The sequence below is a fragment of the Martes martes genome (genome assembly GCF_963455335.1).
Source record: "Martes martes genome assembly, chromosome: 11".
In the NCBI taxonomy this organism is placed as follows: Eukaryota; Metazoa; Chordata; class Mammalia; order Carnivora; family Mustelidae; genus Martes; species Martes martes.
In genome coordinates this window covers 107910046-107937714 of record NC_137899.1, presented here as the reverse complement: position 1 = coordinate 107937714, position 27669 = coordinate 107910046, and the positions used below count along the sequence as shown (strand labels likewise).

The 27669-nt window shown below is 57.1% G+C and overlaps 1 protein-coding gene across 1 annotated transcript in view; it reads left to right on the top strand.

Moving 5' to 3' along the window:
- Positions 1–27669, top strand: part of VIPR2 (vasoactive intestinal peptide receptor 2) — a 60340-nt gene that overhangs the window by 12562 nt on the left and 20109 nt on the right. Inside the window, exons 3-4 of the mRNA XM_080818986.1 lie at positions 10243–10350; positions 14679–14776. Coding sequence (XP_080675112.1) covers positions 10243–10350; positions 14679–14776 — 206 coding nt within the window. The remainder of the gene's footprint in view (positions 1–10242; positions 10351–14678; positions 14777–27669) is intronic.

Genomic DNA, 27669 nt, shown 5'->3' with positions numbered 1-27669 from the left:
ATTTAAGGAAAGAGAGGAAAGACGGACACCTAGGCGGCTCCGTCCGCGGACCGTCCAACTTGGTTTCCACTTGGGTCGTGATCTCAGGGTCCTGAGATCCAGCCGCACATCTGGCTCTGTGCTCAGCAGGGAGTCTGCTTGGGGTTCTCTCTCTCTTTCCCCCTCTGACCCTCCCCCGGCCCATGTGCCCCCCCCAAAAATACAGAAATAAAATCTTTAGAAAAAAGAGGAAATAGAGGCTGTTTACGAAAGGTCACGGCAGCAAACATCGTAGTGGGGGAAGGGCGTCAGCATGCTGCACACGATGTAGCACGCTCAGCGGCGTTCCTAACAAACGCCGTTTTAGGGCCTACGTGAGCTGCCCGAGGTCGGCCGTGCCCGGCTGCCTGAGGAGGGGTATGGGTGCTGCTCCCGCCACGGAGGGACTGGCAGCCCGTCCCCGAGCAGCAGAGCCGGCACAGAGTCCCACTCGCAGGCGCCAGATCGGCTCAGCCTCAACTTGGAAGACAGTTCCGTGTTTGGGATTTATTGGATTTGGTGTTTTTTTGAATGTACAGGTTCGAACTGGGCCTCTTCTTTGAAAAATGCTTTTGTTCATTTCACAGCCTTGGTTAATTCTGGACTTGGAGTGTTGGTTTGGGGTGAGCTCAGGTCCCAGAACAGGACTCCCTCCGACGGAATCCACCTGTGCTGCCAACCCCAAACACAGCTCTCTTGCTCCAGACATAGACTTTCGAAGTGATCCGTCTTCACAGGGCAACCCCGCGGCAAGGTCCCAGCAGATGGCATTTGCAGACCTGAGCTGTGGTTCTCGTCCCGGCTCCCGAGGCAGGGAACAACACCCTAATTGGGCAGAATATGGGCGTTCCCTGGCATCGTCTGTGAGATACTCCTTGTACACCCTAAGCGTCTTCCGCAGACCCACCTTGCCCCTACCCGGGGGCCCCGCAGAAGCCCTGAGGGAGCGGCATGGCCCCGGCCGCGGTCCAGGCCTCCCTAGTGGTTTCCCTCAGGGACCACGGCTTGACCTGCCCCGTGGCCCGTGTGCGAGTCAGGAACGCGGTAGAGCCAGCCCCAGCTGATGTCTCTGCGGGCACACTTAGTCCCCTGCGGTGCTTGCTAGTGGAGGGAGCCCTCGGTCACGGCCCTCCTGGTGCGGGGAACCACTCGGGGCCTAGCAGGTGCGCAGTCTACACTTGCTGAGGAAATGAGTACTTGCCCCTGTGGTCGCTGGGAGGGCCTGGCTCCTCTCAGCTACAAGCCGTGCTGCATCAGGAAGGAAGTTTACGTGGGACCCGGCCCTGTCCGGTGTCTGCCCCGCGGACGCCCCACGCGGTGCCGGCTGCTTGTTTCGCAGACCCCTCCAGCAGCTCCCTCTGGCATGGGCTTGTCTCTCACCCACACCGATGTCTCTGAGACGAGCACATGCGTTAGTTCTGACGTATCATCGTTTTGGGGGGTCTCCCCTCGAAAGGCTCCTTCCCGCTCTGCTTCTGCCTTCAGCCGTCAGGGTCGTCCTTCCCGATGGCAGCACCATGCCTGGCTCAGCAAAGGCACGGAGGCAGCGCGCCGTGTCCCACCGGTGGGCGTTTTACGGGCACACGATGTGAATGATCATCCTTAAAACAACAGGAAGAAGGAATCCCTCGTCTGGTGGGACTCGGCCGTCGCTGCTCGTGCTCAGATTAACTGGGTTCCGTGGGGCTTAGAGTAACAGGCCACCTGCACAGGTAGCGTGCAGAGATATCCCAAGAGGAAACCCGAAACCGAGGAAACCGAGGGAGGGGCTGGCGGGAAAGTTTAGGAGCGTGAGTGTGTTTTGGAGGCTTCAGGTCCAGCGGAGGGTTTCCCGGGATCGTGGTCGCAGGGTGGGGACGCGGGACCCTGCTCGTCGTCAGCAGGCAGCGTCTTGGACAGCCTTGTTGGCTTCTGTGGGGCGGCCTGGTGATGGTAAATGCCGGGGCCACCGGGAAACCGCACCCTGAGTGCCCACGAGTGGTAGTACTGGGGGCTGGTCTCTGAGAGAAAGTCACAGCAAGGGAGGGATGAGACGGTTGTTAAGTCGCCCCCAGTTGTAACTGCAGCTGCTCCCCAAAAGCTCCAAAGGCAGCCTTCGGCCAAGAGCCGAAATCACAAGTAGCCCCGCCGACCACAGTGACCTGAGGCCTCGACGTCAGAGGTCACTTCGGGTGGCTGACCAGCACTGGGGGATCAGAGGGTCCGCATCTGGCCTCTCGAATCCTGGATGCTCCCTGTGTCTGGCCTCTTAAGTGAGGGGAGAGCTCCGGTCACAGAGTCTCTGGGATCTGGGGCCCTCGAAGCCGGCCCCTGTGCCCCCCTCCCTGTGTGCTCCCCTGCTTGTGAGCACCTGGTGAACGAGGACAAGCCGCTGTCCTCTCAGGAGGCCATCTGCAGCACAACCCTGCAGCCGGCTCCGTGGGGCCAGCGGGCCGGGGCGGGCAGGGGTCAGCTTGCCTGGGGCTTTGGGTCCAAACAAACAGCTGGGTTCACAGACAAAGCTCTTGTAAAAAGGGTCTTTTCCAGCTCGGTTGGTGAGTCATGCCGTTGAGCTTCTAGTTCTTTCATTTGGTAACAGGCACGGAGGGGGCTGGAAATGGGAAACAGATCAATGGCTTTGATGACCAAAAAGAAGATAATTCATTTTTTAAAAGACCATTAAATTAGAACTTTGGAGCTCCGAGGATCCATGGCCAAGCCCTAGTGGTTGTAGAGCTGTGCCTGTCGGGGTCCCTCCGGTTCTCAGTTCAGTGGGAGGGACTGAGAATGCAGTCCACACCGCCCAGGCCTCCCTGGTGGCCCACAGCGTGGTGAGAACACCTGCTCCGTGCCGTTCCTGTCTCGGTCCTCTTCGGTTCATCCTTCTCCTGCAGGAACACGGGGCACCAAGCGGAGTCCTTGTCTTCAAGGAATAAAAATGACTGAGCCATAAGCAGTTCCTGTCAGGGCACCGGCCGAGGCCTCATCCCGCTTTCTGACTTGGTGCCTGCCCTCTGCCCAGGAGCCGCCGCAGAGCAGGGGTGCACGGGATGGGGGCTGTGACTGGAGGCAGAGACCCCATCCGACTGCCCAGAGAAGTGGGTGGAGGTCGCGGCCAGGAGCGCCTACAGGAAAACCAGCCGTGCCTTCGAGGAGGTCGGCTCTGAGCCTCCCGAGCCCCAGAGGCGGTGCGGGCAGGCCCCCACCCGAGCCGCTGAGGCAGGCCCCTGCCCACCCTGCCCTCCCATCCTCCATGGGCGCAGGCCGCCAGCTTGGTGTGAGCCCACCTGGAGTGAGAAAAGTGGGACAGCGGATCTGGGAGGCTTGGGACGTGTTTCCGAGGGTCTCGCGACCTGGGACAACCTGGCAGCTTCGAGGCAGGAGCTCCCATCCGGAGAGCAGAGGTTTTCACAGATGAGCTGTGACTTTCTTCCCGGCTCCGGCACCCCACTGTCTTTTGGACTGATCGCCCCCGACCCTGTGGGTCCTTGGACTTCCCACTTCCCCTTCTCCCTGGCCGAGCCCTGGCACGTATCTAAAGGGACTGAAAAGGCAAAGGGACTGACGGGGCGGGGCACTTCGTGTTGCTCCTCCCCATTCAGAGACGGCCGCTGACCCCGGACCAAAGCACGGGCCACGGGACAGCTGCGCCGCCGGGGCCCCACCCTCACCTGGCGTGGGCTTGAGCCCGGAGCGCAGCCCCACAGCGGGCTGCCCCTGTGGAGCCCCAGTGTGATCGGAGGCCGAGCCCGCCTGCCGGCCCTTCAGGGGACCCCAGCCACCGCAGGTAAGTCGCCTCGGAGGCTGTGTGGGCCAGGGCTTGGGGCGACACACAGGCCATGGAATCGGGCTCTCGGGCCGCCTCGTCCTCTGTGGGATGCGCACCGGTGGCCTTCAGCGTTCTGGGACGTGAACGAGTTCTTGTGCCCGCAGAGCCGAGGGCGTGCGCAGCCCGGAGGACGCAGTGTTTCCGTCCACTCGACCACGATCAGCGTCCACGCTGTGACGCCACCTGCTTCTCTTTTAATGGTCACATCTGTCGGCCCGGCTGGGCTCAGCTCCTAGGGTCCTGGGGGGTAGAGGAGAGCGTCAAGGGAGGGTCCCGGAGCTCCAGTCTGTGCTGAGCGGCCCGGCGCCATGGCAGCCTTGGGAGAACGTGAAGCGCCTGTCACAGGGTCACTGTGTCCGGGTTCTCAGCGTTTCCTGGTCTGCCGCTGACAGGACCACCCACATTGAGAACCGGGAGAAGATGCGTGTTAGGGAGGGCAGGCGCAGGCTCGTGGGCAGAGCCAGATGTGAGGTTTTCTGGTCTTTCTTGAGCAAGGTTTAAAAGAAATGAGAAGTAAATTAGGTCTCTTGTCTATAATGAAGATCCTTGGACGTGACGGCTCGTTCTCACCGGGGACTGAGGGAGGCCCGCTGAGCCGAGCGGATCCAAGTTGGAGGCCTCGATGTGTTCTCCTCCTGCCGCTAAACAGCAGTTACTTCCCAGCGCCTCCCGCCCACCCACTCCCGTCCCCTTGTTCAGGCCGCCTGCACGACAGAAACAGGGAGCCAGAGGGAGGACAGGCATGCGCATAGGCTCTCCTCTCCCGGCTGGTCTCTGTCTCGCTGCAGCCAGCCGTGTCTCGGCGTCCTCACTCGCACAGACGTGGCGGATCTGTGTGGGCTCGTGGAAGCCAGTATGGGGGTATCTGGCAGACACCCCTCCACACCCAAGCAATGGAAATTCCTCTTGCGCGGCTGTCCGCCTGGCTTTCTTCGGGATCCTGGCCGCCATCGTCCTGCGGGAGCTGCCCTTGGACAGGCACTGACCTCCCACAAAGCCTGGGGCTCGTGGAAGCCAGTACGGGGGTATCTGGCAGACACCCCTCCACACCCAAGCAATGGAAATTCCTCTTGCGCGGCTGTCCGCCTGGCTTTCTTCGGGATCCTGGCCGCCATCGTCCTGCGGGAGCTGCCCTTGGACAGGCACTGACCTCCCACAAAGCCTGGCAGAGAGGGCCTCACTTGCGGGCTGGGAGGAAGAAAGGTGCCCTTGTGGGCAGCCATCCTGCACACTCAGGCCGCTCTGGGCAGGACCTCTGAGCACTGTCTCGGCCTCCCTGCCATGTCTGATTCTGGAAGAAGCTTTGCCACTTGGGACTGTAAACTCAGATGAAGCTTTTGAATGTTCGGTAGTGTTTGCTCATCGATGGCGGGGGGACACCCCGCCAAATACTGCCCAGCCCGACACCTCCATGCCAGAAACATTGTTCCAGCGATCCTCTTCCCACTCCACACACTCCACACACTCGGCGGGAGCCAGGAGATCTGGTGTGAGGCCCCCGACACAGCCCTCCCTGCCCCTCCTCCGCAGGCGGGGCTGCTCCTGCCGCGTCCCCTCCCTCCTTGTCACTGCTCTCTGCTTCGTGGTGCACGCTAGGGAGACGCAGCTCTGTCGCTTGACGCATGTGGGAACCACGAAGCCGGTCCCTCAGGGCCAGGCCACCAGCGCTCCCTGAGCTGTCTCTCCGACCCGGTGTTTGTAGGGCCTGGATTTCTCTCAGGGCAGGAAGGTGCCCGCAGCACCCCAGGACCCTCACACAGAGAGGGCAGCATCCGTGTGTCTGACCGTGGTCACAGCCTCATCTGGAACCTAAGGCGGGACGTTTGCTACACAAACCCTGAGAGTCCACACGCAGGAGGGGAGACTGTCTCTGTCCCACTTGAGGCTTCAGGAGGAACCTGGCCTCGGGCCGTGCCTTGGGCTCCGTGCAGCGCTCTCAACACAGTATCTCGAACATGGAAGGCCGAAGCGTGGGGAGCACATGCCCTCAGGTCTTGGGAGGGCTGGTGGGGACATCGGCCTTCGAGGGTGAGAGCAGTGACAAGCAGAGATGAGAATGTGTGGCTCTGGTGAACGTTTGTGAGCGCTCGCGAATCCCTTCCCTACAGAAAGTGTAACGTGAAAGGAATAAGGTTCATGTTGTGCTTTGCGTGAGAATTAGTGGATGTTCATGTCATTGAGATAATGAGAACAAAGTCCCAAATTCGAAACAATGCACGCAGCCTCCTCGGTGAGAGTTCCGACTTGGAGACAGAACTGGGTTTGAGGGGATTCGTTTCCTTTCAATTACGGCAGATTCCTCCCCGCTTGGTGAGGCTTCCCCCTCGGACAAGATGGTCTCAAGTCGGTCGAGTTCCAGCGGCCTCCCTCAGAGTTTGTCCTCTGTGCCCGTGTTTATGGGACCTTCCTGGAGCACGTTCCAAAAGCAGCCTGTCCTGAACCGTATCCATCGGCATCATGTATGGGCTCGCCGACAATGCTGCGAGGTTTAAGAAAGCTCCGCGGGTTTTCTGAGCCGCTTAGGCTAGAGTATTGTTCACACTGGGAGACCGTACCTGCTTTTCCCTTGAAATGGGCAGATCCCCTCCAGGTGGCATGGCCAGGCTCCCGGGGAGGGCTCTCCCTGCCCGCCTGTCACCTCCTCCGACGCCCCCTCAGTCCTTTGCTCGGACAGCTGCTCGGACAGCACGCGAGGCGCGGACTCCCCGCAAGGCACTCGGTCTGAGAAGACTGGTGTGTGTGCTTTGGGAAAACTAGGAAAGGCACGTTCCTGCCAAGCCGCTGTCGGGCTGAGGTGAGAATGACGGCCGGGGTCAGCTCGGGAACTCGAGCCGGGCAGGACTCTGCAAGCCCAGACGCTCGGAGTGGTAAGGCCGGACGAGGCTTCGGGTGTGTCCGCACAGGAGGGACACCGAGAGGCCCAGCAGACAAGTCCGTACTCAAGGGAAAGCCTCTGGCTGGATGCTCCCAGTTTAAGTAACAAACACACACTTTTGTGTTTTAAATTAATAGATGTTTAAGGCATTTTTTCTGGCTTTTCAATTCACGAAGCTACTAACCGTCATTCGACGAAGAGGGTTTTTCCTCCATCCTCTTGGCGGGTTTGAAAGGCAGAAAATATTTGTGTGATAAGTGAAAAACACATTTTTTACCAGAAAGTTCTCACTTATATTTATTCATAAAGTTTCTTAGGTAGTTCATACAGACTCGTTTAGCTGATAAACCACCGCATGGAGAGAGTCTCCGGACCCCTTTACCCTCCACGTCGCTATCGGTGCAGCAACGACGGGTGCCAGGGTGTTCTCTTTGCTCTCAGTTTCTTCACGATTTGCAAGAATGGCTCGTTAGTCGGTTGTCTGTGGGCCTCAGCTGCAGCGCGGGGTCGGTGCTGTCCGTGAGAGCCTCCCGTGACGACTGGGGTTGTGTGTGGAGGGGGCTGTGCTGTCGTCGCCACTGACCACGCGTGGCCGCTGCAGCCGGGGAGCTGGTCTGTTACTGTGTTTAATCTGAACTAATTTAGATTTCAATTGAAAGGGTCACACGCAGCTAGTGGTTGCCATGCCGGAAAGTGCGGTTGTAGGATTTTTCTCAGCTTCATACCGACGTACGTGGTCCACTGGGTTCTTCTTCCATTACCTGCTGCGTCAGCCAGAGTCCCGGTTGGCGCTGAAGGACAGCAGTGATAGCGAGGGTCCCGTCCGGTCCCTGACTTTGGGTGCACGCAGCGTTTAACCACCTCTAATCATACCGCTCTGTAAACAAGTGGTCTTCGTCATGCTAAAGCAGTCTCATCACATTACCTTCTTCTTAGAGTTTTGGAGAATTAGGAGAGGCTGCAGACGTTTGCCAGGGCAGGACACAAGCAGAGTCCTCGTGCGGCCTGATGGCCTCCGCGGGGCCTCACCATTTCCACACCAGCCTTTTCTCCCGACTGTAACGTCTCTGCTCTCTCACCAGGCACGCCCGGGCGGCCACACTTCTGTCCCCCTCCAACCTGCCCTCAGCACAGTCACGTCACAGTCGTTGCCTTATATTATCAGGGTCGCAGCTGACCACGTAACCGTCGTTTCTTGTACAACTTTGGGCTTTTCTGGGAACACTAAGTGGCTAATTCTTCTGCTCCTTCATTGTCTATTCATCAGTAATTAAGCATCACAGTTTGCACCAGAACAACCAGTGACTCTCAAGACAACTGGACACGTAAGGTCCTCACAATGTGCTATTTCCTTCTTAGAGCACCTCCTCCTGGGTGCTCCGGCCTCCGGCCTCAGCCGGCCCGGCTGGTCCGGGGCCTCCCACGGGCTCTGCTGCGGTTGGGTGACATCAGCTCAGGCCTCAGAAGAACCCGGCACGGGCAGGAAGAATGCAGGTCTCACTGCTCAGAGTGCAGACTTGACGTGACACTCCCGAGTTCTGCCCCCACGCCAAGCTCGGAGTCCTGTGTCCAGAGCCGTCCGGTGGCCGCGCCGCCTGCCTCTTGCTCCTCACCCGCCGCAGGCCTGGCGGCCTCTCCCTCGTTACTCAGCACAGGAGTGTGCTTTCTGTGCTCCAAGCTTACCGACATCTCTGAGCGCTGCCCTTTCAAACTTGACGTCATTTTGTGGGATTTGGGAAGTGGAAGAGAGGAGTCCTGGACTCCACTGACTGCCTCCTGCCTTCCGACTCCTCACCTGTGTGAACGCCTCAATACCAGCCTCCTGCCCTAGCCGCACGCACCCCTGGGCTGGGCCTACCGCTCTCCCTGCTGGGCCGCCAGCCGGAAGGCTGGTTACTCCCAGGGAACCTCCCGGGTAACGTCCTGCACAGCCGCAGCGTGGGGCCCGGTAAACCCACAAAGGGAAGGCTTGCCGGCGCCTGAAAGGATGACCCGTCGGACTCCCGCACTTGAATCAAATCCTGCTGTGACGTGAACGTTGACTGAGATGAACCCGTGGGTCTAATGTGTGTCCCTCGAGGTTCTGTTATTAAAGCAGAAATTGTGGTCTTCGTGGTGAGGATGGTCAGACCTTCGCGATAACCAGGGGCCAGTGGTCAGATGCGCTGCTTTCCCGTCGGTGGGGGCTCGGCCTCTGCTTGTGTTTCATGGGACAGCTGGACACCTTCACCGGCCCCCCGGGGGCTCTCTGCTGGGAGCCCTGGCCCTGGCCGGGCTCCTCGGAGCCTCAGCCGCCATGTGTCTCCTGCGCTGACGTCGAACAGTGTCACGGGGGTGTCATTGCAGGGCCTGTCCCCGGCCTGGTCTCTGCCGCGAGGCGCACACCTGAACTCGCTCGCCCTTCCTGGTCCTTCACTCGTGACTTCTGCGTATTTCTTCCAAAGCAGTATTTCTTTAAATATGTGAGAATGTTTAACACGCTATGAATTTTGCACTCATTTAATCATTGGCATATAATTAAATTTTTAGAATAAATATATTTTCACTCTTGTTTTAAAATCTTTAGAAAGTACTTTCAAGTCAAGTCAAAGCTTGGCTTGCAGCCACTCTATGGGAGGTATCTGCGTCCTTAAAGTGAACACTCGCGGGCTGCGGCGAGGACCGTGGAGACCCGCCGGTGCCGGCCGCACAGGACCCGGTGGCTTGTGCAGCCGCTGGTTGTCGTCTCCTCCTAGGCTAGAACGTTGCTCCTGCAACACTGATGTTTACGTGAAATACAGCACTTTAAGTGTCGTAAGATATCGTAGAAACACCTGGGGCTTGGGGTAAAAAGCCCTGGGTTCAGGTGTGGATTCTGTCCCAGTTTGCGAGACGTTTCCTCTGGGACGACGGGTGCGTGTTTGCAGGCCTCGCACAGGGTGGGTGTTTGCCGAGACCCAGTAAGAGATCTGCAAAATGATGTAAGTGTCACGTTACACAAATTAGGTTATCTGATACCTGCAGGAGAGTGACTTAGGACTTCACCACTCAGATGCCGTCTTAACTGTTAAAATCAAGTGAGCTTATCAAATATTTACATTTGCATATTACCCTTGAAGTCAGACACCCTAGAAGCACACGTGTACATTCATCCCGGGACCCTAAGCCTTCAGGACTCACACAAACCCCTACGGGGGTAGGACCCGTGTGGTCATACTGGGGGACGCGCCTCAGCCGGAGAAAAGTAACTGACCATCCTCGGAACAGTCAGCCGCGTGCAGGACGCCTGGGGATGCTCAGTTACCTTCTGCCACACGTCCGGCGACCCTCCAGCCTGGACACAATGAATGCAGAAGCTAAGAATTTCCTCCATCATATTGCTGGGGCAAGCTTCTTTCACAAACAAGCAATTTGCCAGATAATTACCTGAGTAACGGGCTATCTCCTTGCCAAGCTTTAAAACCCACGACTTGCTGCGAGCGGCCTGGGCGTCCCCAGGAGCAGTGGCGCCTCTGCTTCCCTAGCGCTACCTTACTCCTTCTCCCTCTGTCTCTCCCTCCAGCCTGCACTGGCGTCTGGGACAACATTACCTGCTGGCGCCCCGCGGACATCGGCGAGACCGTCACTGTGCCCTGTCCCAAAGTGTTCAGCAACTTTTACAGCAAACCAGGTACGGTCTGCCCACACTGTGGACACCCAGGCAGAGGCTGTGGCTGGCTTCCCCGTCGAGGCCCCAGGAAGCAGCTCGCCGGTCTCCTCTACGAAGGGAGTCAGGACAGCTGTGCCTCATGGGCTGAGCTGGTTTTAGGACCAGGGGAACCGAAAAGGTCCTTGCTGGGTCAGCCACCTGAAAGCAAACCCGGGGGAGAGCAGGTCTCAGGCAAGCGTGGACCCATGAGCCCCATACAGGACAGACGGGGCCTGGGCACCAAAATGGGGGGAGGCGGCAGTGCCCACGAGGGCCAGTGGGCTTTGGGCACTGAGAACACGCATGTGGTTCCGTGCTTTCCTCTGTGTGTGGCTGCCCCCAAGCCCACAGGGAGCCTCCCCCAGAGGTTCTGAGGAGCCCTGACGCTCAGGGACGGTGGCCGGCCTCTCCTGGAGCCCAGATGGCTCCTTGCCCACAGGGAACGTCTTGCTCATCGCACTGACTCCTCAAGTCTCACGGTCTCTGTTCCCGGGTCCGAGGGGGCCGGCCACGTGGGGTTGCCACCTGTCCTAGGCCAGCTTTCTGCACAACGGTGCAGCCTCTCTTGGCTTGCTCCCAAGAAGGGGGTTCTGTTGCGTTGTGCTCTGTTTTGTTGTACACGATCCAGATTTCCATAATATGAGAAAATCTGTCTGGAAAAATAGGAAAGAGAAGATACATCTGGAAATTGGAAAGGCCTGATACTTGGCTTTCTCTAGAGAACTGTTTTCACCTCGAGCAAACATTACAGGGTAAAGACACTGAGAACTAGAATTGTTGAAGCGCTTTAAGTAGAATGTCGTGGCACGGGTTGGGATGGAGAAAAAGGAGGTTGGAAAGAAAAAGGGTTTGTTTCATCTCTGTGACTTGCAAGGTGAGACCTTTCCTTGGTGAGTCCGTCAGTGGTGCGGGAAGAGCAGACAGAAGTCATGCTCCGTCACTGGTCGTCTTCAGCTCAGAATCACTACAACACCTTGGAGAAGCTGAAGTTTAGAAAATATCCTGTGCATCAATAACGTTTCTACCAAATGGTTTGGGCTATAATATTCTCCCAGAAACCCTAAGCGAACTAGCCTAGACCCAAGCCTCCCCTCATCAGATGGCTTGGCTCTGGCTGCTTCTGCGGGCAGCCAGGGGTTTCACGCTGACAAACACAGGAGCTCTGGCTCCTGGGCCGTCAGGTGTGAGCACCCAGCCTCTGCGAGACAGGAGCCGTCGAGGCGTCCGGTGCCCGGGTCCACTCAGAGCCTGTCTCTGTGCGGAACCCCTGGGCATCCTCTCCTTTGGGGAATGAGAATTCCCAGGCTGTCTTGGGTTAAATGCTTGAGGCTCTTTTCTTGTCCAAGCGAGAGCAGGACACGGCCTCACTATCGTGAGGGACATCTCTCCCACCAGAGATTTGCAGGCGTTTCCCTAAGTCACAGCTGAACAGTCTGAGACGTGTACGCCTACTCGTTCAGCTGATCACAGAGATGTGATGCAGGAGGTGCTCACACAGGCTGTTGACAAGTTGCTGCCCGCGTGGAAGGCTTGGAGTGTTCGTGCGATCACTTGGAGGAACATGGGCGTGATGCAGAGCCGGGGGCTGAGCAGGGCCGGGGCCGGGGCCGACAGGCATCAGGTGACAGTAGGCTGAGGCCCCAGAGATGAAATTCGGCAGAGATAAAAGTCTTGAAATCCAGCGAGGACCCAGTGGGTGTGACTCTGTGCAGTACTTCCCAGTCCACAGAAGGTGTTCCCAGAAACTCGGTCACTCCTCGGAGACCCATGGGGAGCGCCGGGTCGCAGGGCGACTTGCAACGGCTTCAGGCCACAGACCCAGATGTTCAAGAAATAGATCTGTGTTTGTATGAGAAGTGGTTTTCTTTTCTGAGTTCTCACACCTCCAGGGGATGGGCAGTGGAGGGCTCTCCCGACAGCCGTGCGAGGGCTCACGGCCTCTGCTGTCTTCGTCTGGCGAGGCCCCGTGGAGCTGTGCCAGCGCTGGGCTGCCAGTCCACTCCCACAGCAGGAAGGACTCTGCCTCCAGGGCGATGGCAGCGCTGGAGGGACCTGGTGCAGCACCAGAAGGAGTCTCTAAAGGGGACGGCGGCAAGCCGTGGAGTGAAGGGGCGGGGGGCAGGCTCGGAGAGGAGCGGGGCTTGTTCTGAAGGGCCGAGACCTCGAGGTGCCGCGGGGGCAGAGAGGGTGGGTGTGCCCCGCGTCGGGGACAGAAGGGGCCGGAGCACGCGCCCACCTGTCCTGAAAGGACGCATGCAAGTCCCGAGATGAGCCGGGCGTTGGAGTCCGACCCCCACGCAGGCGGTAGGGCTTGCCTAATGCAATGCCTGCGGCTCGGAGCTCACGCGGGGAGCTGCTCTCACGCGGGCGGGCTGTCTGGAGAGCGGGGACCTCCACACCCCGTAGACACGGTGCTCCGGGCAGTGCGGACGCACCCACCCCTCCCGCCTTGGTAGAAGACCAAGGACCCTCCCAATAGCGCCCGCAGACGTACGCTCCGTGAGCGAAGCACCGGGCGCGGGGGATCAGCCTTGGGGAGCAGGGACGGAGGCATCCGTCACGACTCTGCTGGGGCCCCTAGGCAGTGCAGCTGAGCTGAGAGGTCCCCCAGTGCGGTGAGGCTCCCGTAGGGCAGATGGTCGCACAGATAGAGGAGGGCCCCCGAGGTCAGGGTGAAGAGGTCCACCCGCAGAGGACAGAGAAGAGGGTCCTGGAGGTGCGTCCTCCGCACCTCTCCTTCCCTGCTTTCACCTCCCAGGTCCCCCCTCCACTCACCTCCCAGTCTCCCCCTCACCTCCCGAGAACCCACTTACCTCCCCAGGTGCCCCCCACCTCCCAGCACCCCCCCGGGCCCCCCTCACGTTACAGGACTCTGTCTTGCCTCCACTATCCACTGTGGTCCCTGCCCTCCAGCTGCCCCCAGACGCCCCTGGGACGAGAGCAGGCGGAGGTTTGGGGCCTGGACTCAGAGAAACACAGTGTTGGAGAGTGAGCGAGCAAACCCACGTGACCCTGTGAGGGGCTTCGCCGAGGTCCCCTCGCCCACTTTCTTGCCAGAGGTCAGGGTCTGGGCTCTCCTGCTTGCCTGCACGCAGTGGGCCAGGACTCGCTTATGCATATTATCACCTCAACGTGAGTGTGCTTGGCTCTGGGTTTTGTCTGGTTAATCAATCACACAGGCCACCCTGGTGTTGAAAGCAAAGGGTTTTTGAGTGAGTAAACCTATTTCCACCATTTAGTCACCACAGAACGTTGGGTGTGTTACTGAACCACAGTCTCATCTAGAAAATGGGGACAGTAACGCCTGCCAAGTCTGCGTCACGGTGCCGGCCCAAGACAGACAGGGATGACGTGAGTTAGGGTATCTGCTCTTCTGAGAGCCCCGGGGGCCGTGAGTCAGGGAGGAAGTTGGTGGCTGGTCGGCCGCGGAGCCTCCTAGCGCCAAGGGCAGGAAGCACCTTCCCAGGCCTGAGCGTCCCACTGCCCGCCCTGCGAGCCCCCTCCGTCACCAGGGGTCCGTGCCCGGCCCTCAGGTCACTCAGCGCCACTTGGTGCCCACGTGGTCGTCCACCTCTTCTTTTTTAAATTTTATTCATTTATTTATCAGAGAGCGTCTGCAGCTGAGCGCGGAGCCCAACACCCGGCTCTGCCCCAGGACCCTGAGGTCATGGCCTGAGCAGAAGCCGACAGTCCGAGGCTCAACCTACTAAGCCACCCGGGATCTGACACTTTCTTTTAGACAGAGGGAACATTACATTCCTGAGTTTAACGTACATGTTTCTGTTAATTAAGACCAAAAGAAGGTGGTGCCACCAGACGAACACTGCCTTCATTCCCGCGGTCTGCATCTCATCCCCACAGTCTGCGGGTCCACATCAGGGATGGCGCCGCCTGTCACGCCCCGGGCAGCTGAGCGAGGGAGCCGGCAGGGGCAGGTGCAAGGGAATGGCCGGCTCCGGAACAGCTGGGGGTTGGCGATCACGCTCTTTCTGGACAGAATATGAGTCTGTTAACTTTCCTCGTGCTCCTAAATAATCAGAAACCAGCCGCTACAGCCACCTCACTGAGCCCCATGACCAAAAGCTCACCCACGAGCCACTGAGGCCCCGCCAAACCCCACTTCCGTGGGTGGGGAGCCGGGGGGGCAGGGCTGAAGGTGCACACCGTGAAGTGGCGGAACAGGGTGAGGCTGAGCTCCTCGCTGGCCGGAGAGAGGAAGCATATGGGGCCGTGCCCCGGCAAGCCCGCCGTCACCCCTCAGGCCAGCTGTCGGGGACCTGCAGGCCTGATGTCCGCACTCTGTCTTCCAGGAAACATAAGCAAAAACTGCACGAGTCACGGCTGGTCAGAGATGTTTCCCGACTTCGTGGATGCGTGCGGCTACAGTGACGCCGAGGACGATAGCAAGGTAGGGGCCCGTGCGGTTCCCATGCTTCCCAGTCCCTTTTCTGGAAGCGACCACGGAACAGTGTCTGTGAGCTGCCCCACACGAATTCCTCCAAAGGGCACTGCTGCTGCTTCGTGGCCAGTGTGGGCCGCGTCCCTGTTTCAGTCCTGGGCCTGGCATCTGGCCTCGGTCTGTGGTTCTGTCGTTTCGGAGGCTGGAGAGCCTGACTCTCTTCGCTGGCCTCCAGTGAGGCTAAATGGCTCCGAGGGCCTGCCATGAGCTTTAATGAGCACCCGTCCTGCCGACGGGTTTCTTTGGTCTGTTTAGGACTCTGCCCCAAAGCGGGCTCTGCAGAAGCCGTGCAGTAGGGTTTCTAGCCGCGGGCCAGCAGCAGGAGGGGCGCCCGGCTCTGGAGGGTGCTTGCGGCCGTTCCCGGCCAGCGGTGCCCAGGGCGTGCTGATGGTCAGCGTGCCGTAGGCGGCCCCAGAGGTGTGCGCAGGGGGAGCCTTTTCTCTGGGAACGCGACCGTTCAAATGGTGCATCGACCGGAGCCCGCTCAGCTCTGCTCAGCCCCAGGGCCGGTCTGGGGCAGCTTTCTTTCCCGCACGTTCAGCCAGCAACACTGTGTGATTGTGGTTTTACTGGGTCTGCCGCCAGGAAACCAGGTCACCGTCCTCCCCTCGGGCCACCTCCCTTCATCCCCAACGCCGCATTAACGACAGGCGAACGTGAAGGCCTGGTGTCTCGTTCCCCGTCCCCTGCAGCCCCCACTGTGCTGGAGGCCCTTGTAAGAGCCTCAGGGAACAGCGGCTACTCCCGCGCCTCGCTCTCCCTTCCCTCCAGCCCTGCACCCGCCTCCCCACCTTGGAGACTGCTACTAAGGTCACGGTCAGATCCGTTTCTTGGGGGATTAACACATCCCTCCTGTTCCTCTTCTACAGCAGGACTGTCTTTGCTCGCCTCACTAAGATTCATGGTTTAAAGCCAATTCTTTTACAAACAAATTATTAAACCTAGAGAAGGAGGTACCTCACGCTTCAGCCAGTGTCTCACTAAGCGAAGGTTAAGTTTCCTGACACGGGGCCCGCGGTCAGTGGGGACGATGCTGGCGTCGTTGGCGTGGCCGAGCACATGCTGTGGGCCTCGTCACTTACCCGTGTCATCACGGGTGCTCTTTCCCCGTTGAGGCGGGACCGACGCACGGACGCGGACGCACTTGCAGAACGGGCGTCCCTCAATGCTGTGTTTCCGCAGACTGAACGGCGGGGCAACGCCGCCCTGGCTGTGGGGGCATTTTTCCAAAGATATTTGCTCACTTCGTCTCTCTGTGTCACGTGGTGCTAGTTCTGACAGTATTTCTGACACTTTCCTGGGGTTATCCTTGTTACCGTGATCTGTGACCACTGATTAGCACTCACTGCAAGCTCGGAGGATAATTAGCATTTTTTAACAATAAAGTAGTTCTTTTTATAATTTCTTTTCCGCGTAACAGAATTCATTGTTTTTGCACCACACCCAGTGCTCCACGCAATCCGTGCCCTCCATAATACCCACCACCTGGCTCCCCCAACCTCCCACCCCCCGCCCCTTCAAAACCCTCGGGTTGTTTTTCAGAGTCCACAGTCTCTCATGGTTCGTCTCCCCCTCTGATATCTCCCAACTCCCTTCTCCTCTCCATCTCCCCATGTCCTCCGTGTTATTCCTTATGCTCCATAAATAAGTGAAACCATATGATACTTGACTCTCTCTGCTTGACCTAGTTCACTCAGCATAATCTCTTCCAGTCCTGTCCATGTTGCTACAAAAGTTGGGTATTCGTCCTTTCTGATGGAGGCATAATACTCCATAGTGTATATGGACCACATCTTCCTTATCCATTCGTCCGTTGAAGGGCATCTTGGTTCTTTCCACGGTTTGGCTACCGTGGCCATTGCTGCTATGAACATTGGGGTACAGATGGCCCTTCTTTTCACTACCTCTGTATCTTTGGGGTAAATACCCAGCAGTGCAATTGCAGGGTCATAGGGAAGCTCTATCTTCAATTTCTTTTTTTTTTAGAGATTTTATTTATTTATTTGACAGATAGAGATCACAAGTAGGCAGAGAGGCAGGCAGAGAGAGGGGGAGAAGCAGTCTCTCCGTGGAGCAGAGAGCCCGATGCGGCTCCATGCCCAGACCCTGGGATCATGACCCGAGCTGAAGGCAGAGGCTTAACCCACTGAGCCACCCAGGTGCCCCATCTATTTTTAATTTCTTGAGGAATCTCCACACTGTTCTCCAAAGTGGCTGCACCAACTCGCATTCCCACCAACAGTGTAAGAGGGTTCCCCTTTCTCCACATCCTCTCCAACACACGTTGTTTCCTGTCTTGCTAATTTTGGCCATTCTAACTGGTGTAAGGTGGTATCTCAATGTGGTTTTGATTTGAATCTCCTTGATGGCTAGTGATGATGAACATTTTTTCATGTGTCTGTTAGCCATATGTATGTCTTCATTGGAGAAGTGTCTGTTCATGTCTTCTGCCCATTTTTTGACATGATTATCTGTTTTGTGTGTGTTGAGTTTGGGAAGTTCTTTATAGATCCTGGATATCAACTTTTTTTTTTTAATTTTATTTTTTTTACTTTTTTTTTTAATTAAATTTTTTATTTATTTTCAGCGTAACAGTATTCATTGTTTTTTCACCACACCCAGTGCTCCATGCAATCTGTGCCCTCCCCAATACCCACCACCTGTTTCCCCCACCCTCCCACCCCCCGCCCCTTCAAAGCCCTCAGGTTGTTTTTCAGAGTCCATAGTCTCTCATGGTTCACCTCCCCTTCCAATTTCCCTCAACTCCCTTCTCCTCTCCATCTACCCTTGTCCTCTGTATTATTTGTTATGCTCCACAAATAAGTGAAACCATATGATACTTGACTCTCTCTGTTTGACTTATTTCACTCAGCATAATCTCTTCCAGTCCCGTCCATGTTGCTACAAAAGTTGGGTATTCGTCCTTTCTGATGGAGGCATAATACTCCATAGTGTATATGGACCACATCTTCCTTATCCATTCGTCCGTTGAAGGGCATCTTGGTTCTTTCCACAGTTTGGCGACCGTGGCCATTGCTGCTATAAACATTGGGGTACAGATGGCCCTTCTTTTCACTACCTCTGTATCTTTGGGGTAAATACCCAGCAGTGCAATTGCAGGGTCATAGGGAAGCTCTATTTTTAATTTCCTGAGGAATCTCCACACTGTTCTCCAAAGTGGCTGCACCAGTTTGCATTCCCACCAACAGTGTAAGAGGGTTCCCCTTTCTCCACATCCTCTCCAACACACGTTGTTTCCTGTCTTGCTAATTTTGGCCATTCTAACTGGTGTAAGGTGGTATCTCAATGTGATTTTGATTTGAATCTCCCTGATGGCTAATGATGATGAACATTTTTTCATGTTTCTGGTAGCCATTTGTATGTCTTCATTGGAGAAGTGTCTGTTCATATCTTCTGCCCATTTTTTAATATGATCGTCTGTTTTGTGTGTATTGAGTTTGAGGAGTTCTTTATAGATCCTGGATATCAACTTTTTGTCTGTATTGTCATTTGCAAATATCTTCTCCCATTCCGTGGGTTGCCTCTTTGTTTTGTTGACTGTTTGCTTTGCTGTGCAGAAGCTTTTGATCTTGATGAAGTCCCAAAAAAAGTTCATTTTCGCTAATAAAGTAGTTTTTAACTAAGTACATATGTTGTTTTCTTAGACACGATGCTGTCGCACGTTCAGAAGCGATGGTCTCTGTAAGACTTACAGGCGTCAGGACACCAACCAGTTTGCTTGACTCCCTCCATCGCAGCTCCTGCGCTCGGCTCTGGCCCAGAGCAGACCTGCCCCCACAGCACATGTGACAGCCCAGTGCTTCAGTGCGTGTATATGAGCGCACTGTGAAATGATCTCTCAGTCAAACAATCACCCGTCACCTCACATATTTATTTATTTATTTATTTTTTATTTTTTATTTATGGTGAGACACGGACCTTATTCCCTTAGAGCTGAGAGTCTACAGTTTGACTAACATCCCTCACAACCCCCACCCTGGTCTTCCGTCTTGGTGACCACCCGCCTTACAGATGGAAACACTGAGCTTCGGTTGTGACACGACGTGGTCAGGGCCCAGCTCAGTTTCTGTCATGCGATCACAGACGTTTCTGGGTCAGATCTACCCACCTGAGCCTCCGGTGAAGCCTTTGTTGGTGCTTTTGCTCTCCGGCCGGCAGGCAGCCACCATGGGTCCCGCGTGCCCCTGCTGTCCGGGGGACGTGTGCCGGACATGAGGATACGAGGGTTGGCTCACACCCTTGGCCGGGCTTGTGACCAGGGAGGCCTAGACGCAGAGCAGCTCCCGGGTGTCACTCAAAGGACACGTACTCAGCATCTAAGGCCACAACGCACCCTCTCAGCTCCTCTGCCTTCTCACTGGCTCTGGACTCCCGTCTCCAGCTCCGAGCCTCAGCCTGCTGGTCGGGGAGTCTCCCCACGTCGGGCGTGGCACACCAGTCACGGGCGTCCTACACGGCAGAGTGAGAGTTCACGTCCTTCTTCTCATAGTGACTGGACTCTGCAAGAAGCCCCAGTGGGATGTCAGCTCGTGGGTCACCCGTGGGGTAGGCAGCACGAGGTGGCAGACAGCGCTGGGGCCGGGCAGACGCTGAGCTGGAAGACGGAGGGTGGCGCCTCGATCGTGCCTGCAGAGCCTCCAGGGTGTAGCCCAAAGCCAGTGACCTGTTCACATCGAATCGGGATTCCCAGCACGTTTTCATAGGAAGACGCCTGTGGATTTCAGGTCCTAGACTAGTCCCAAACTGCTTTCAGCTGTTCCATGGGACCAAACCAGGAGACCATCCTGTTGGCTTTCTGAGAATAAGTCTTGAACGGGTACAGAGTCGACCCCCAGCCTCAGGACTCTTCTGGAGCAGGACGAGTTCACAGGCCCTGTCCTGCGGTTCCTGCATTATGACCAGGAATGGAGATTGCCCTTCCTCACAATGACCAGGGCTCCAGGAGTGGCTTCAGGGCAGCTGCCACATGACACCCGCTCCCAGGTGACCCTAATGGATGCCGTCAGACCGTTTCAGGGGCAAGAGGACAGGCCCCGGTGACGAGGACGGCCTTGGACCTCTGGCCAGGAGTCGGGGGTTACTCCGACACAACTCTCGTTCCTCTCTCTGCCGGTGTCCCAGACCCCTGGCTGGTGGACGCAGAACACCCCAGTCTCTGCCGGTGTCCCGGACCCCTGGCTGGTGGACGCAGAACACCCCAGTCCGCCCAGCAGCACTTCTTCAGGCCGGTGGGTCCCGGTACGAGGCTGGGCACATCCTCATTCAGTCGTTTCTTGGGAATCCCGGTGCTGTGAGTCTGTCCCATTATCACGAGCCCAGGATGATTGTGGGCAGGGGCTGAGAGCTGGTGTCCGAGGCCACATGGGCACAGGTGACCCACCAGGCTCCGCTGTAGGAGACCTTTCCAGGAAAACCGACAGAAGACGCTTCCCTCCCCCAGAAGCATGCGGCCGGGCCCCGCCTGCGTGAAGCACGGCGTCGCTGCTTCTCCTGCTTTTCCGTCCAGTCTGAAGAGCCATTTTTCTTCTTGATTAAACATTTCAGAGATTCTACAAATATCATGAATGCATGTTCCCTACTAATGGGTGAGAAAGTCAAAATATTTTAACATGGGGACGCGAAGACAATGATGGCACAAAACCAAAGCGAGTAACTGTAACTTTCCTTCCTGATGGCGGTTTCCACCGTTCGCACGCTTTGAATACTTGCTTGTTTAAGGGATCCTGCGGACGACGAGAACCACGCGGTGTGCCGAGGGCCCGGCGGGGCGGGGCCCCCAGCTGGGTCTCCTCGGGCGGCCGAGGGGAGGGGCGGCCCTGGCCATGAGCCCGGCAAACTCTGCTTCCAATGTCGTTCCTCATCTCATCAGCGGCTCACTAGCCTCCCGGTTTTATGATTTTAATTGGATTTCCTGCTGTCACACAGCCAGACTGTGCTCTGGGTGTTGTGTGTGCAAACTTTGCTGGTTTCTGAATTAATTAAATTCAAGAAAAAAATTAGCCTCCACAAAAGCCACAGGCTTGGCTCCATGTGGTGCGGGAATCGAAAGATAAAATAAAGTCAGGAACGGGGAGGCCCGTGAAGGGAGACAGGATCCGAAGCCCCCAGAGGGCCGCTCAGACGGTTGCGGGACCTCCTGCAGAAGCTGCTTCTCACCCCGCAGCAAGGCAGCCCTCGAGTCCCAGGGGGCTTGGCTGGCCTGGGCCTCACAAGCCTTGGTGAGACCGTGAAGCCCGCCAGGCTTGGCTCAGCCTCTCTCTGTCACCAGCTCCTGGTTTCCGTGTCCAGGCTTCCTTGTCTCTCACCCTTTCCCCCCAAAACCACCTTCAGGAGCAGTTTCCTCTCAGGCCTTTGATTTTCGAATCTTTGCACGAAGTGCTTCCTCCCAGTAAGGGGATTTGAGGAGCACTCCCGGGGGCCCGCGGGGGTCACACCAGGAGCTGCCCTCTGTCCTTTCCCAAGCCTCCCCCTTCCTGGGGGCCTGCAGGATCCCTGCTCGTGGGAGCTGGGGGTCTCCTGGGCTGAAGAAGCTGTCCTGGGGTCCTGCCCTGCGCCTCAGGGGGACTGCCAGCGAGGGTTCTCCACCTGGAGTTACCAGCCTGGTCGTCCATCCCTGCAGGCCCGGCCCTCTGCCCTGGGGCTCCCCAACCATGGCAGTGTCTTGGCGTTTTTCCTGCAGCAAAGGCTGTCCTGAGGCTCCAGCCCCGGGACACTCCCTCAGGCCAGGCTCCCTGCCTCAGTTTCCCATCCCATCTCCAGGCATGCTGAGAGCTGGCGAAACATGGAAACACCTAGAAATTCAGCAACCACAAGTGTCTGTGGGGTCGGAGGTGCCTCCTTTCTCCTGAGTAGCAGGAATCTTCCAGACGAACACAGAAGGACCCAGAGCAGCCCCTGCCCCCTCGGCTCTGTGCTGGTTGGCATGCATGACTCTCCCCTCCAGCGCACGCCCTGCCCTTTCGAGGGACAGCCCCCCTGATGACATCCTGGCGTCCTGTGTGCCAAAGACACGCAAGGCAGAACCCTCCATGTGCCTCCTATATTGTATATTTGCTAACACGGCTCTTAAAGAAAGAGCACTTCAGCTAAATTTAGCCGACAGAGCTGTCTGGCATGTCAGCCTCCCCATGCATCAAGCGGATACATTTCTTCCATATTATGCCATATTCCTAAAAATATTTTTGCTCCCTCCTCTCAGCTTCCAGACACACCAGTAACTCTTGCTGCCTAACCGCTGGTGCGGCCTCCCAGGGCTCCCCACTCTGACAACAGAGACCCCAGGGCTGGGTGTCTGCGGTGCACCGTTTCGCTCAGCCCTCGCGAGGGAGTGTGCTGCTCTCCCACTGCTTGGCGGTGGGTGGGGAGGAGGGCGGCACGGGGGGCTTGTCGCTCAGGGATGTGCTGAGCAGCTGCCTGGGAGACGCGGGGCCAGGAGGAGCCCTGGAAATGGCAACAGGTGTGCCCGCAGCTACGCCAACTGACCCGAGATCTGGGCCCCTCCGGCCCGCGCTGGCTCTGGTTCCAGGTGCCCGTTTAATCTGGCTTCTGACCCAGCTCCGGCGGCTGCGTCTGCTCCGCCTCCCGTCGCTCGGCAGGAGCGAGCTTCCCACTGTGGCTTTGGGGGGCACGTGAGTCCCGCACAGGTGGACTGCTCCGGGGACCCCGGGAGCCAGGCCACCAGGCAGGCGCTGGTGACACTGGGCTCGGAGATCCAGCGAGGACCCAGAGCGGCGACATCCTCGGGAAGCCTGGGTCAGAACGCTAGAAGCAGCGGCGGGACCCCGAGCCGCAGCCCACAGTGACAGGGCCTGAGCTCACGAGAGCCGGCTGACTCCGGTCTGGGCAGAAATCCCACCGTGAGCAGGGCCGGGTTCGGAAGAGTCACGAGACAGGCACCATTATGGGCTATTTTCACGCTACTTTTAACTGAACCTGAGACAATGATGTGTAATACTTGCTGAATAAAGGAATGAGTCTTTCCAAGGCCAAAGAAGAATGTGGATGAGAAGATAAGAAGGAAATATAAAGAAAAACTGTCACAGGGAGGGAGACCCGTGCAGTCTCCCAGGAGAGGGAAGGCTCCGCCACAAGCCCAGGGCCCTGCCCTGGGGAACACAAGGCCTCCGTTTGTCGTCAAACAATGGCGAGGACTGGCTGTATCCACGGACCTGGGTGTATCGGGCCAGACTCGGGGCGGCAGGCTGGGGCCCTGGCAGCGGGTCGAATGGCACCAGACTGGTCTCGACCCAGAACGGTGCTCTCGAAAAGGGTCTGACCTCCTGGCCCCTGCTTCCCTGGGTTTGTCCGTGAGCAGCCTTGCCCGGACAGACAGGCGAGGCAGCCGGCAGTCTGCAGGGCCGGGGATGCCAGCTGCCTTGGCCGGGCCGCAGGTGGGAGCAGGAGGGAGGGTCCCCTGGCAGTCGGGGAACAACCGGCTCTTCACCAAGTAGTCCGACTGGTCTCTCCATTCAATGTTCGTGTTTTAGGACTAACTGAAATAATGGGAGAAAGGATGGGGTCCAGTGGGATTTCTTTACTGGGTACAAGCGAGCTCTGCAGAGGCCTAGTGAGAGGAAGATGAGGTTTTGATGGAGCTCCCTGTTGACGTACTGTCACCTGGGTGTGCTCTGCGGGGTCTGCAGCTGGGCATGGTCTGAGAGCCACGAGAGCCACTGACGAAGGACAGAAGCTCCTCGGGTCCAGGAGGTCCTTGTAAGAGCTCTGTTCTCCCTTTAAAAGTCTCTTTGTTATATTTATGACTTTCTCAGAAGTAAGAATATATTACTTTTGTACTCAAATAAAATCTAATTTTAGTCCAAAAAAAAAAAAACCTCTTAAAAGTATGCCAGGTCTGTCAGATCATTCCTCAGTTACATTTGCCTTTTAACTTGGGGTTTTGTCGGGAGGCGAGGAAACCCAACTGTCCCACTGCATCCTTGTGGTGCCGTTCGTGCACGGAGGGTGCGGGGGCCCCACACGTGTCCCCGATTCTCCAGGCAGAGCCTCGCCACCACTGCGGTGCTGCCCACGAACAAGCGAGCTGTGTGGGCGACGGCCACTGGCCGCCGGCTGGGCGGGCTCCCTTTCACCCCCTAAAACGTGATAAAAGTGAGGATACTCTCTAACCTCAGCACTGTTACCCCGTTTGGAAAATGTGCGTTTTTTGCTGCCACCCATCTGCCGTCTGGGCCCCAGTGCTGGCAGGGTCCCGGCACAAGCCCGTCGTGACGTGTGAGCGGTTTCCAGTCTGGAGCATTCCTCACTCTTTCTCTCGTATGGCGTTGCGCTTCTGAAGAATACAGTGAACGGCCTGGTTTGGAAGCGGCCACCGGCTGGGCTTAGTCTGACGTTTCTGACGATGACACGGGTGTCAGGGGGATAAAATGCTCGGTGTCTGTGGCTCTTTACCTCAGAAATGTCGTATTTGGATTTTGAAAGAAAGTCATTTCTCTCCTCTGAGCCCTCCACACCAACGAAGGAACGCTCCGCGCAGCGACTCAAACTAAGGGGCGGCCCGGCGAGCTGAGTGACCTGAGCCTCTCCAGATGTCACCTGCAGCCGCGCAGGGAGAAGCTGCAAAGTCACGTCGCCGTTGTCCCCGCGGGCTCTGAGTGAAATAACAAAGCCGAGTTTCTCTGGGAAAGCAGCGTTTATTCAGAGCAGGAGTCTGGGGCAGTCTTGGACGTCACCGTCCCCTCCACGGGGCATCTGAGCTCTCAAGGGACATCTTCCAGGTGTCTGCTCCTTCCTCAGGGGAGCTGGTGCCCTCCCAGAGGAGAGGAGGGCGTGGGGTCTTGGCCGCAGGCTTGCGCGCACACACATGCGCACACGTGCACACACGCACACACCCATGCACACATATGCACGTGTGCACACGTGTGCACACGCACACTCACACATATGCACACATGCCCACGTGCACACGTACACCCATGCACACATATACACATGCGTGCACACATGTGCGTGTGTGTGCATGCACACATATGCACACATGCACACGTGTGCCCATGCACACATGTGCCCACCTGCACACTTACACACGTACACCCATGCATACATACGCACACACGCATATGCACACATGCACACATGCACACATATGCCCACATGCACACATACACCCATGCATGTGTGCATGTGTGCATATGTGCCCATACACACTTATGCACACATGCACACATATGCGCATGTGCACAGATTCACACACGCGCCCATGCACACATATGCGCACATGCATATGCATGCATGCACACGCACACCCGTGCACACATAAGCGCACACGCACACACACACCTCAGCTCCTAGATCATTAGCACTGAGCTCTCCGTAGTGCCTTCCTGTGCACGCTGACCGGTGGAACCCAGGTCCCACGTGGAGGCAACACATGTCCCAAATGCCCAGATATCTCTGATGGCTACAGGCGGGACCCGTGCCTGTTTCCTCGTGACTCTGCAAGTGCATCCACGACTAGAAAAGGCCCTGATTTACGGCTCAGAAGCAGCCACTGGGAGGCTGTGGCTGCGGGCCCCTGCCTTTCCCCTGCAGGGCCAGTCTGGACTGGACGGGAAAGAGAAGACCCTTCTCCAGCCTGTTCTGACCTTTTCTGTGAATGCAGCCCATGGACAGAGGAGGCTTGAGAAGTATTTCCTCACCTCAATAAGGAGGACTTGGATCATTGGATTAATAATCTTTAAAACCTCTTTCGTTATAACGATGGTTTGCATTATAAAATCAGACCAAGTAACAAATCACTTACTAAGGGCATTTACGAAGCCCTGTGTGGACGGTCTCATTTAATCCCCAACAAGCCGTGGGATGAAGCACGGTTGTTACCATTTCTGGCTGGGAGAAGCAGACGTGGAAGGGAGTAAACCCCCGTCTTGTGTGTTCATGGAATGTAGGTCTGAGCTGGGAGGCGCCCGCCGTCCTGTGTGCCGTGTTGATCCCAGGAGCACAAGCCCAGGTCGACGGGCACCACACTCTGTGCTTTGTGGGGAGCGTGTCTCCGTGACTTACTTACCATCTGTACATGTTCTCTGGTGGGGGCTCTAGTTTTTCCAAAATGTTGTTTTGTTTTGTTTTTTTAATGGGGTTGTTTCTCTTCTTCCGGTTGGGTTTTGAGAGTTCTTTGTGTGTTTTCTGCGCCCGTCCTTCATCGGGGCGTCCCCAGCTTGTGCGCGTCTTCCCACTCTCCAGCACGGCTGATCGTGGAGTGGGAGTCTGGCTTTAATGTGTCCGCATATTAGCTACTCCCTTCTCGGACTGTGTCTCTGCTGCCACAGCCAGGGTGGTCTCGTTCTCCCCTCGGACGTCCAACAGCAGTTCCTAGGTTCATGTTTCACGTTAGGATCTCTGACCCGTTCTGCATTAATTCCGGTGCCGCTGTGAGGTCTGAACCTCCAGTTCTGGTGGGCACACGATGGCCACAGGTCCCGGCAGCATGTGACGAGGACACTGGATCGCTTCTGCTCCTTTGTCACATGCCAGGGTGGTTCTTACATGGGTCTCTTTCTGGGCTCCGTTCTGTCCCCCTAACCCACTCGCCCACGCCCGCCAGTGCCAGGCTGTCTCGATTGCCACAGTGGAAGCAGTTGTCAGTCTCGTGACTCTGCCCCGGCGAGCAGGGACTCCCGTGACAGCCCATCGGTTCCCCAGTTGTGGGGCAGCCACTGGTCCTGCGTCCTCCCCTCTCTTGCTGATCCAAGAAAAGTGGTTGGTTTTTCAATTTGATTCGTTCGTTATCAGCATGAAGTAGCAACTTCCATGCCGCTTACAGGCAACACTAATTCCTCTTAAGGAAAAAACACAAAACAAAAGAGTAACTGTGGCCCTCATGGGGGGCTGACATTGTGGGGTTCTGGCCGGCAGCTTGAGGGCCCCGTGTCCTTAAACGAGCTTCTCCCCTCCTGGAGTTCATGTCCCTCATCTGTTAATGGGAACTTGCTTCCGTCCCAAGGTTCTTGGGAGAACTGAATGAATTTCGTGTCACATTTTATTGAGTGGGGAGCCCTCCACCAAGGTTTTGAGTATTGCCACAGTCCCCTGAGCAGAACGGCTTTAGTGGACAAGGTGGGGCTCAAAAGACACTTTTCCCGGAAATATCAAGAAGAAAACCTCAGCTTGCTACGTTTCACAACAGGTGGTTGTGAGCTTTGCCCGGAACCTCGAGATGGGGCGCGTGTCTTGGGAGTGGGGCTTTGATGTCTTGCCGTGCACTAGGGGTTAAATGGATCCTTGGACCACGTTCCCCATAAATCGGGAGTGGTTTCTAGTGATCTCTAACACACTTGTTTCAAAGAAAGCCTTGGGGCACCGAGGTTAGGCCCCTGACCCTTAGTTTTGGCTCAGGTTGTGATCTTGGGGTCGTGACTTCAAGTCGGCGGGAGTCTGCTCGGGATTCTCTCCTCTCTCCCTCTGCCCCTCCCCCCCAAACAAATAAATAAGTCAAAAATAAATAAATAAATAAAACAAAGCCTCAGGTTTCCACTTTTTATGGCAAGATCAGGCACGTCCTTGTCATCTGACAGAGGGCTGCTGGTCCCCAGGCTCCTGAAATCCTGCCGCAGCCCCAGAAGCCACGCCCCCAGGTGACGTGCCCTGGACTGGCCATCACATTCCAGCATGTCCTGCAGCGTGAAGCAAGCACAACCCTTAAGCCTCGCTGGCCGCCCCACGGGGGGTCGGACTGCGTGAGCCCTGGAGTCAGGAAGGGGCAGAGCCAGTGTCACCAGTGGTGGTCTTGTCTCTCAGGGGGCCCGATGCCCCTGCTCCACCTGGCCGGCCGCCCCCACTCCCTCCCCTCCATCCTGGAGCCTCAG